Genomic DNA, 10,420 nt, shown 5'->3' on the forward strand with positions numbered 1-10,420 from the left:
CGCATACAATTTAGTAGTTACTAATATTTTACTTCTTTTTAAGTCTCTGAAAACTTATCTGATATTTTCTTCGTAATTATGTTATTTTTGTATGGGAGGTATTGTCGCAATGGTATATCTCTCTAATGTAATCTATTAATATTATTTTTGTTATGGTATGGACGAGTAACATGCATTGGTTGTCACATTATCGTAACATCCTCTGCAAAACATAAGCCTTAGTAAGGAATCTGAAAATAATAGCAAGGAGAATAATAATAAGATTAAGTAGAGGAAAGTTGGTGATAATATGATTTATCCATCGTGTTACCTAGTTGAGTAAAGCGCGTTCGTATTTAATGCGGGCCGGTATATAATAGTAGTTGGGGAGGGGAGGGTTTTTCCGTAAATGTAATTTGTAGCGTCGCATTGGCATACAAAACTGGAGAGCAGACGACGCAAGAGTTAAAAAAGAGGGGTAGGGCAGGGAAGGGAAGGGAAGAGCAGTCACTCTGATTTTGATTTTGATTTTGATTTTCGAGTCGTCTTCGTTTTGAATCAGTACTTTGCAGTTGCATTCAGCAACAGCGACAGCCAGTTCACATTCAGCAGCAGCAGCAGCAGCAGCGAGCGCCTCTGCGTTTGTTTGAAAGACATACCCGCCGTCTCTCTACCAACAACTCAAAATGCCGTTCAAGCGTAGCCGGATCGGAAGCTCTTCCACCCACCAGGAGATGCCACCAGCCACAGTTATGAAGGCCGGCGAGCCCTCCAAGATTCTCGACATCGAGTCCCCGCTTCGAGTCGGGCAACCCGATCAGGTCAAAATTGGGGGATTTCTGGAGCGCTGTCATTTCTGCAAGAAACGGATTGCGCAAAATTCCGAGGTCTTCATGTATAGGTATGTGTGTATGTATCTACTTGTGTTGTACATATACATAGATTGCGTTCCTAATCGTGTTTTTGTTTTTCCTCTAGTTTTGGCGCTTGATTGATTTATTTATTTATTGTGATGGATTATCTATCATCATCCTGACTGTTGTATATTGCAGTAGTCAACCGAACTGATAGATAATTGGCTTGATGGCGGATGCTCTGCATCTCTCAATTAATTGACCTTCTGTTCAATGTCGATCTATTTATTTGTTGTGTTCCTTTTTCGGTCGGTTCCGTTTGAGATTGTATACCCTTTAATCAGACTTGACCCACCCTAGGCAATGCGTTTCTTCTTCTTCTTCTTCTTCACAATTCACTGTTACTTTTTGTTCCTCAACAGTTGAGTTGTCTGGCAGTGAACCGAGTGTGTCATTATGGTGGGTCTGATCTATTTCTTCCTCTGTCAGATTTGATTTGTTTTCTCTTCTGCTCTCGGCCACTTTCCTGTATCTTCCCCATGTTTTGCCATCTTCTTCAGTAAAGATGGATCAATTTAATTACTCAAGAGTCTTTCATTTTCTTTGAAAATTGTAGACATCACTGCCAGATTCTATTGCCTCCACCCTAATCTAACCTATTCAGATTGTGTTTAACTCACTCAACTCAGGTCTCTTGATTAATGAATGCTTCATTGACTAATTAAATTATGATACTATATGATAGTCGGTCACTCTTGATTACAGGTCTCTTTCGTATCTGATAATTTGACTTGGTATTTCATTTCATGGTAATTGGTAAAGATGACCAGCTAGCAAGATGATATCATATCAGGTCAGGTGAACTGACAAATTTTGTTGATGCAGCAACCTGTGTGCATTCTGCTCGGCGGAGTGCCGCGACCGTCAAATTGCACTGGACCGCTCTTGTGCAAAGAAACAGCCTGGAAATTCCAAAGAGAAGGTTCCTGGAGGTTAGGGGAAATTGGACATTGGGTTCTTAAGCACCAAGTATATATAGTAGTGACTGACCGAGTGGGGCATGCAACAATAATACTAAAATTAAAGAGTGCGTGCATATGCATATGTGCTAGTAGCTGCAGCGGGTTTTTTGGGTATCAGCTCTGCACCAATGCATTGTAGGGACATATGATAATAATCTACTTGCTTTGTATTGTATTGTATTATAAAAGTATGTATATAGACCAAGTATGATGTGGGACCTCTGTGTGTGTGTGAATTGTGGCATCTTGTATATAGTAATTAAGTAGTAGAGGATGATCTATCTAATCTAGCTATCCCATTCCCATTCCCATTCCCGTCCACCCTCGAATGGGTTTATTATCTTGATAATACTCACCTTCATTGTTTTGGTTTTCTGTCTGGCCTGATGTGATTAAGCTTTAGCATTTCGCCGGGAATAACGGCCTGCTGCTTGCTCTGACCAAATGAGAACTAGTGAGTGTACCCCCACGCCAGGCAGGCAGGCAGGCCGACCCACGCGGATGGATGGACGGAGCCAAAAACAAATACCTATTATAATTGTTATATATTTTTAGTAAAAACACCAACTGAACAATTGAAAAAACAACTCTAAAACGACAAACACTCAAATCGTTGGTCGTTTTATTATTATTATTATTATTTTGTTTACTCCTAAGTCTTAACCTCAAAGTTTATGCATACATATATTCTATATACGTTCAATTTCAAACTCATTCATTAGATTTGAATAATTCAAATATTCTTTTATTAAAATAACACAGCTCATAATATTTTTATAAAAATAAAAATGGGCCAATCTAATCAATGATTTACACACAATACAGGCCAGATGCCGAGATGAAAAGTAGTAAATGGGCCTACATTTCACAATTTTGCCCAGCCTGCTAGGTATGGACGGTCCGGTCCAGTCCCCATCAGATCAGAGCCCGGGCTCTATATTTATTTGCACGGTGGACGACACCAAATACCTAAAATAATCTCTTTATACTGTATTTATTTTTTTAGTAATTTCTGATTAATTTTTTGAAAAGAACATAATTATTCATATTAAATATAATTACTTTTTAAAAATTTAAACTAGTCGATAATATTATAATAATAATAAATCTATTCTTTTATTTGTTTAAGGTCGGCACGTGGGAGACGTCTAGAACATTGGATGGTACGGTACCGGTGGTGCCTACACTGATCAAGAACCAGAACTTCCCTATCATTCTCGAATCGATCATCGCCTCGCGTGTTCCTATTTCCGTATTTCGTCCTTAAGCCTTATCCCTTAAGTAATCGAAAACATCCTACTTAATTCTCCTTCTCCTCCTTCTCCAATCGCCTCGGCACGCTCATTCTGAAGACTCTTGGATTTGTTTCGAAGATGTGGGGTCAATCTTATGGGAAATACGATTTGGAATCCGGCGCCGACCTGCTGTATCCTATGATGCAGGAGAGTCCGGCGCTCCGATGGTCGTTTATTCGCAAAATTTATACAATTATTAGTCTGCAGTTGCTTCTAACCGTTGCGGTCGCTGCGATTGTTGTTACTGTGCCTCCAATTACAGTTTTCTTCGCCACCACCACGGCTGGCTTGGCGCTTCACATTCTTCTCATAGTCGCCCCCTTTGTTGGTAAGGCGTCTTCCTCGATTATGTCATCTGAATTATAGCTTTCACTTGGTTATACTAATTAACTGATGTTTTGGTTTGAAGTACTCTGCCCTCTACATTACTATCATCAGCGGCATCCTCTGAATTATTTCCTGCTTGGACTGTTCACTGCTACGCTTGCATTTGCGATTGGGTTGACTTGTGCCTACACTAGTGGTGAGAACGTTATTTTCAGTTGTGCTTTCTGTGAGTGGTGGTACGGGTTTTATGGAAGTTCTCCATTGCTAATAGGCTTGTATTGCCAAAAACTGGGGATTAAAAATTGGAAAGTCATCAATGGATTGAAATATGTTGGTGTGAGCTTTAACTTAATTAGTTTGAAGAGAGTTTTCTGTTAAGGTTTAAGTTTTCATAAGTTTTTACATGATTAGTAAATTTCGAAGCATTCCAGATTGATATTTAAGTTGTGTTGTCAAACTGGGGATAAGGAAAGTGCAAATTTCACTCTTCAGGGCTAAAGCTTGCGCTTGCATATTATTATTTTGAAAATTATGTTTTGTCTTGTGTAAATGTATCAGTGGAAGTTCTGAAGCCGCTCTTAATTTTGTTGTGTGCAAAAATATCAGCTGAAGTATAGTTGTAAATGGCACCAAAATGGTGGATGGTTAGGCCATTGCACCATTCTCTTGGTGAGGCATGCTTCTTCCCCTTTTCGCTGGCTCATAGGAGTGCTGTGGTGCACTCCTAGGGATATGTCTGTAATTTTAATCTGAAATGATTTCTAGTGTTGCATGAATGTTTCTTCTCTTCCCCACTCATATTTGTTCTCTCCCATCCTCTGCTTGTTTCAATCTCTCCTGTCTCCTATAATGGCCTTGTGGCTCATACACTTACCTGGTCTGCCGCTTCAGTGAATTATTTTGATATATTGCTACTGGCTAGAGTTCACATTTGGCTTTTGATCAATTTTTAATATTAGGTATATTTGAATGATGTGCATTGATTGCATGTTAATCATATTTTAATATTTATGGTCCGTACCATGTGCCATGGTATGATGAAGACCTAGTACCATTCCACATCGTGCCCCATTTACAACTGGTCGGAGACACTGTGCATTCTTGATCGAAGACACTGTAACTAGTATATTCTAAGTTACTTCTCATTTAATTCATTGATTGTTTACAAGACTAATTCAATGGTGTAGGGAAAGTTATTCTGGAGTCTGTCATCTTGACTACTGTTGTCGTTGTCAGTCTCACTCTGTACACATTCTGGGCTGCCAAGAGAGGCCAAGATTTTAATTTCTTGGGACCGTTCTTGTTTGGGGCTGTCATGGTGCTTTTATTGTTTGGGCTGATTCAGGTTTGTTGTTTTTAGTTATTCGTACTTATTAGTATAAAATATAAATTAGTTTTACTGATGCTTCGTTGATGGTGGATGCTGATTTCTATGGCTTCTTATTTTGCAGATGTTCTTCCCCCTTGGTAAAATAAGTGTGATGATCTACGGTTGCCTGGCATCCATAATATTCTGTGGGTACATTCTTTATGACACTGATAATCTTATCAAGCGATACACCTATGATGAGTATATCTGGGCCTCTGTTGCACTGTACCTAGACATCATCAACCTATTTCTATCTCTGTTGACCCTTTTTAATGCTTCAGAGTCCTAGAACAATGGAACAGGTTTGTGTCGTCTCTTTATGTATTAAATGTTTACCTTGTATGTTTTACACTTTGATCTCTGGTTTCATTGTATGTTGAAGGTTGTGCTGACTGCTGAGTCATCCGGAATTCAGAAATTTCAATGCTTATATCTTAGTGAGTGGATTTTCATGTATTTTTATTGCAATAACTTGTTTCACACATCTTGGGATTTAACAACTGTTTTACTCAGTCTTGGATGATTAATTTAGAACATAAATCATTTGCATAAGATGCTTTACTTGAGTTATTACATTATTTGATTACTTTATAGACTTGCTGATTTTGTAAGTAGATATTGAAACAGATGTGCTAATTGTAGGAATTTAATATCCGACATGAAAAAAGTTGGCCACCTGAGATTCATTTTTGTTGGCAATCATTCAATACAATAAATAGTTTCTGAATGAGGAATGCTGTGGCCTACCAAGAATTGGTTGGAAAAATCCACTCCCTATATATATGTATGTATTTATATCATTTAAACTCCAGCCCTATAGAGGTTGAATCTAGGATGTGCATGAAGGTATGGTATATGTTGGAGGTGCAGGTGTTTAGCAAATTCATTTCATTGTTAATTACAAGGATAAGAGTGACTACAATAAAGTTCTACTTGGAGCTAAGATCTCTGTAACCTTTTTCTTTAGATTATACTCTAAAAATTTGAAGCCACACAAAAGAATAATTATTTTTTTTTAAAAAAATAAGAGAAATGATTTATGTTGTTTCAAATTTGGAGCAAAGACTATTCATTTCAACAAAATTTGGAGTGAAAAATGGAGATTGTTGAAGAGGTTTAGAGTCCAAATTGGCAGTAGTAAATTTGAAGATAGTTGGAGATGGTCTTAAGTTGGCAGTGAAGTAAGCAATTTATGATGAGGTTTCAATATATGTTAAATGAAGTATGAAAGAGTGCATGCATGTTGACGTCGGTGCATCACTCACTAATAATATTACTTGTGGTTATCATTGATATATATAGAGTTGTGGTGCAGGTGCAAGTGCAAGTGCAAGTGCAATTGCAACAAGCAAGGAGTCTCTGAATGTTAGGTTGTGATTAATGATTTATATATATAAAAGTTAGTGGGTGTGCTGTTATGATATCAATAGTGATCCCTTTGTCTTGGTCTGGCCGTAGCCGCATGCAGCCAGCAGTAATATATATATATATACTTTGACAAGGTAGATGGCCTTACTCCATTACATGCTAACATTTTGTCTAGTTTCACTCAACTACTACTACTAAACCCCTATTAAGGTTGTCTCTGAGAGTCCTTCATCCTTATGTTGTGTATGTGAGTCGCCTGAGGTGGAAATAGATAGTTAATTTTGAATTGAACTTGTAAATGAGAGAGACAGTCATTGATTGATGAGAGGGAGGGCTAGGCCTTGTTAATACCATCACCATCACCATCACGTATTAATTAATGAATTTATTCACTTCTCTTCTATGTATATATATATATATATATATAGATTTGTGGTGTTCTGGGACTCTTTAAGAGTGAGTGGGCGAGGGAGGGAGGGAGGCATCGGAGTTGCATCATATCTCATCATACAGGCTGCAGAATGATTGATTGATTGCCTTTCTTGCTGAGTGAAAGATTCATTCGTTTATTATACCTTCACATGAATGAATTAATTCTCACATAACATTCACCAGCTCCCACATTGCTACATGCACATTAATAACCAATTCCATCCTCCGTCTTCGTCTTCTCCCTCTCCTCCTTGCCTTGTGCCTCGCAACCATGCAGCTATGTATATCGTTTCTTATTTACTTCATTTAATTTCTAGCTTGCTTAATTTCGCCCTTCTCGACTACTAATTAATTCTCTTCTCACCTTTATATGTACCACTGCTAGCTCTTCAATCTTGATATACACGTACGTACATCTTTTCTTCTTTAATTTTAATTGGTAGATATATCCTCCACCCAACCATCCTTCGGCTTCCACACTACTGTCTGCTCTGATATTTGTAATATTGTATTGTGTATACTTATACATATATATAATCAGAGCTAATTAAATCCCACGACTCTTTTATTATGTATTATAATTAATTAATTAATTATATTTATGTAAATTGGTGCGGCACGCAGGTTAGGGTTTACAGTGGATTATCTTCTATGTATGGACGCATATGCAGTAGGGTTTATGCATGGCAGCGACGCAACAACGGTGGTGTGCAGTGCGGTGTGGTGTGGTGTTCCTTTACTGCCTTCAGCACCGCCAGCTAATCAGGATTAGGATTGATATTCCAGACACGCCATATATTAACCTAATATCATATCATTTTTGTTTTTGTTTTTATTTTTTGTGGACAAATTAATTCATTCATTCATTCATTTTACAAGAGTTTTCATCACGCACTAAATGGTCCGTTCGTCTATATATGGGAAGGAAATTATATATATTGTTGTTTAATAAAAATAAAAATCTTTGGAATGTTGTATGGTTAACTTCAATATATTTGTAACAATAATCATTTAATAACTGTGTCCTAATAACATGCAAAAAAAAGAAAAAGGGGGAATAATGCCATTCATTTAATTTAGTACTAGTATATCGCACAGACCATATATAATAATAATATACACACACACAAGGCAACGCAACGCAACGCAACAAAATTCGTTTATTGACCTTTGTTGTAAACAGTCACGACTTTTTTACCAGACCATGGATTCCAGATCCCCACTGCTTCAGAAATATCGAAAAGTACATTTCAGGACCGGAAGTCCGGACCTTTAACAGTAAACACAAATATGTAATGCGCATTAAAAACAAACACATAATTATTACACTGACTAACTGACTGTCTGACAGACGGATAAAGATATACACACATATATATATATATACATGCGCATATATGCGGTGTGGTTAATAGAGAAACAAAGAAGGGATATATTGGATGCTTAGCTGTTCATAATACCAGGTAAGTAATTGTAGGTAGGTAGGTAGGTAGGTTAATTGCTTATATGTATGTATGTATGTATATATATATCCTATCTGGACAATGGAGGAGAGGAGAGGAGAGCATAATTTATCTCTGTAACTCCGCCGTACGTCAGATTCATCTACTCTAGGTCTGGTCTGGTCTGGTCTGGTCTGGCTAGACCTAGGGTTTTCAAAAAGGGCAGCCACCACACACACATATACATTGCAGATCGGAGCCAAGGTGTTTGTTGATTTGGTTTGTAATTTGTCTGTTGGATTGGATTGGATTGGATTGTTGTTCTTCATTCGATCGATAGATAGATAGATAGATAGCTTCTTAGTTTGCTTTAATTAATTTGTTTATTGAGCGAGCGAGTGATGTCGTCGTTGGGTGCAGTTTTGTCGATGTCGTCGTCGTCGTCTGCCCCCAACAACCACCATCACCATTCTGCAGGTGGTGGCTCATCGTCCCAGTCCCCTCAGGATGTCCGTCACTTGCAAATCACTAAGAAGAAGCGAAAGGTCGCCGGAAATCCAGGTTATATTAATTAGTTTATTCATCATTAACTATTCAACTCTCTTCTTCTTCTTCTTCTTCTTGGATCGAATTATATATTTTTAGTTAATTACCTATTATTGTCAGGTGGGTTTGCCGTTGGAATTTTCCTCTTTTCGTTTAGTTTCTCAAATTAGTATAGTATTTTTTATACATATAGATAGATAGATCTCTAGCCCTTCCATTGATTTACTGGCTCCTTTTGATTTTCTTTTGCTGTTTTATCCTAGCGCACACTCATCATGATACAGCACTATTATTCAATCAAAACGATAAGCTAAGGAGAGATCGAACAACTTGGTTAATTAATTGAAATCTCAATCGATGATCATGCATCTGCTATAATTAAGTAGATGGTTAATAGGAGGTGAAAGTGGTGATGGATCGATATATCCATCGATCTCGTATGGTATGGTATGGTATTGAGTAGCAGTAGCTAATTAGTTAAGATGTATAATTTATATTGCCTGCAGACCCTGATGCACAAGTGGTGGCACTGTCCCCGGAGAGCCTCCTGGCGACAAACCGGTACGTGTGCGAGATCTGCAACAAGGGGTTCCAGAGGGAGCAGAACCTGCAGCTCCACCGGAGGGGACACAACCTCCCCTGGAACCTCAGGAATAACAACATTGAGGAGGACGACGACGACTTGATCACCTCGAATTCGAGGACGACGGGTACGAGGAAGGTGAAGAAGGCGTACGTGTGCCCGGAGCCGACATGCGTCCACCACCACCCGTCGAGGGCTCTGGGCGACCTCACGGGGATCAAGAAGCACTTCTGCAGGAAGCACGGGGAGAAGAAGTGGAAGTGCCAGCGGTGCTCCAAGCTCTACGCCGTCCGCTCCGACTGGAAGGCGCATACCAAGATCTGCGGCACCAGGGACCATCTCTGCGACTCCTGCGGCACCCTCTTCACCAGGTAACGTACCTGCCTGCTGCTAATCCATTCGTTCATTCATTAGCAATTAATTAATTATATATATACATACAATGGTGCAGGAAGGATAGGTTGGCAAGCCACAGGGCATTCTGTGATGCAGTAGCTGTGGAGAGGGCCAGAGTCAGACTAGTCTCAGCCCCACCACCGCCACCAGCAGCATACCCTCCACCAATATTGGCCCCCCCGCTGCGTGCACGCTCCACCGCCATCCTCCAAACCCCGGTACCGCTGCAATTCCTAGCTCCCTTGTCCTCCTCCCCACCACCACCACCTCAAAACCCTAACCCTAACCCTAACCCTAAACATATCCATGATCATGGAAAGATGATCATGACCCAGCTCATGCCTTCTTCCTTCAACCCTGTCCTGCCGCCGGCCACTTCTGCCCGCCGGCCACCCTTCATCCTGCAGCTGGGCCCTGCTGCACAACCAGAACCAGAAGAAGTAGTGAGAGATCGATCCACCGACGACGACGATCACAACGCCAGCACCACCGATGGCTTCACCAGAGATTTCCTGGGCCTCACTACTGCAAAACACTAAGAAAGCGGCGGCTTCATCGGAGCCTGCAGCCGCGTATGTGGGGGATCGGATCGGGAGGTTATATATATCATCTATCTTAATTACTTATTAAACCTTTATATACTATATGCGAATTGCACCAACCATTTGCATCCATGCATATAGATATCTGCTGACTTGTCCGCAGAGAAATTATTACATTGATTGGAGGATTATACTTATATAATCTGTTAATCATGATTTACATTATTACATATCATCAGCAGATTCAATCAGGCAGCTTTAGGTT

The 10,420-nt window shown here is 39.5% G+C and overlaps 3 protein-coding genes across 7 annotated transcripts; all 3 read left to right on the top strand.

The window, feature by feature from the left end:
- Positions 1 to 12: 12 nt before the first annotated feature.
- Positions 13 to 2,307, top strand: LOC127259435 (FCS-Like Zinc finger 10-like). Its single transcript, XM_051286781.1, has 2 exons — positions 13 to 880; positions 1,719 to 2,307. The coding sequence occupies exons 1-2, from the start codon at positions 666 to 668 to the stop codon at positions 1,828 to 1,830; spliced, it is 327 nt and encodes a 108-aa protein (XP_051142738.1). The 5' UTR covers positions 13 to 665; the 3' UTR covers positions 1,831 to 2,307.
- Positions 2,308 to 3,016: 709 nt separating this feature from the next.
- On the top strand, positions 3,017 to 7,531 carry LOC127259760 (protein LIFEGUARD 2-like). Of its 5 annotated transcripts, none has more exons than XR_007840568.1 (7): positions 3,017 to 3,478; positions 3,560 to 3,673; positions 4,665 to 4,822; positions 4,929 to 5,148; positions 5,229 to 5,283; positions 6,149 to 6,216; positions 7,271 to 7,531. XR_007840568.1 is itself a non-coding variant. In XM_051287350.1 (5 exons), the coding sequence occupies exons 1-4, from the start codon at positions 3,229 to 3,231 to the stop codon at positions 5,133 to 5,135; spliced, it is 729 nt and encodes a 242-aa protein (XP_051143307.1). In that variant the 5' UTR covers positions 3,018 to 3,228; the 3' UTR covers positions 5,136 to 5,148; positions 5,229 to 5,398. The 5 variants fall into 5 exon arrangements, 1 of the variants encoding a protein (XP_051143307.1); XR_007840566.1 differs by having other exon boundaries at positions 6,162 to 7,052; XR_007840567.1 differs by having other exon boundaries at positions 6,162 to 6,216.
- Positions 7,532 to 8,489: 958 nt separating this feature from the next.
- On the top strand, positions 8,490 to 10,322 carry LOC127259442 (zinc finger protein MAGPIE-like). The gene is made up of 3 exons (XM_051286794.1): positions 8,490 to 8,649; positions 9,141 to 9,588; positions 9,669 to 10,322. Exons 1-3 carry the CDS (start codon positions 8,490 to 8,492, stop codon positions 10,150 to 10,152), a joined length of 1,092 nt encoding a protein of 363 aa, XP_051142751.1. The 3' UTR covers positions 10,153 to 10,322.
- The last annotated feature ends 98 nt before the right edge of the window (positions 10,323 to 10,420 follow it).

This window comes from Andrographis paniculata, unplaced genomic scaffold, assembly GCF_009805555.1.
Source record: "Andrographis paniculata isolate CXL003 unplaced genomic scaffold, ASM980555v1 Contig60END, whole genome shotgun sequence".
Taxonomy (NCBI): domain Eukaryota; kingdom Viridiplantae; phylum Streptophyta; class Magnoliopsida; order Lamiales; family Acanthaceae; genus Andrographis; species Andrographis paniculata.

What these genes read in the sequence shown, in the direction of transcription:
- LOC127259435 (XM_051286781.1), top strand. Translation starts at nt 666, where the DNA reads ATGCCGTTCAAGCGTAGCCGGATCGGAAGCTCTTCCACCCACCAGGAG. An exon ending in TCCGAGGTCTTCATGTATAG is followed by an intron (nt 881 to 1,718) that starts GTATGTGTGTAT and finishes TTGTTGATGCAG; the next exon opens with CAACCTGTGTGCATTCTGCT.
- LOC127259760 (XM_051287350.1), top strand. Translation starts at nt 3,229, where the DNA reads ATGTGGGGTCAATCTTATGGGAAATACGATTTGGAATCCGGCGCCGAC. An exon ending in GACTTGTGCCTACACTAGTG is followed by an intron (nt 3,674 to 4,664) that starts GTGAGAACGTTA and finishes TCAATGGTGTAG; the next exon opens with GGAAAGTTATTCTGGAGTCT. An exon ending in TATTGTTTGGGCTGATTCAG is followed by an intron (nt 4,823 to 4,928) that starts GTTTGTTGTTTT and finishes CTTATTTTGCAG; the next exon opens with ATGTTCTTCCCCCTTGGTAA.
- LOC127259442 (XM_051286794.1), top strand. Translation starts at nt 8,490, where the DNA reads ATGTCGTCGTTGGGTGCAGTTTTGTCGATGTCGTCGTCGTCGTCTGCC. An exon ending in AAAGGTCGCCGGAAATCCAG is followed by an intron (nt 8,650 to 9,140) that starts GTTATATTAATT and finishes TATTGCCTGCAG; the next exon opens with ACCCTGATGCACAAGTGGTG. An exon ending in TGCGGCACCCTCTTCACCAG is followed by an intron (nt 9,589 to 9,668) that starts GTAACGTACCTG and finishes ACAATGGTGCAG; the next exon opens with GAAGGATAGGTTGGCAAGCC.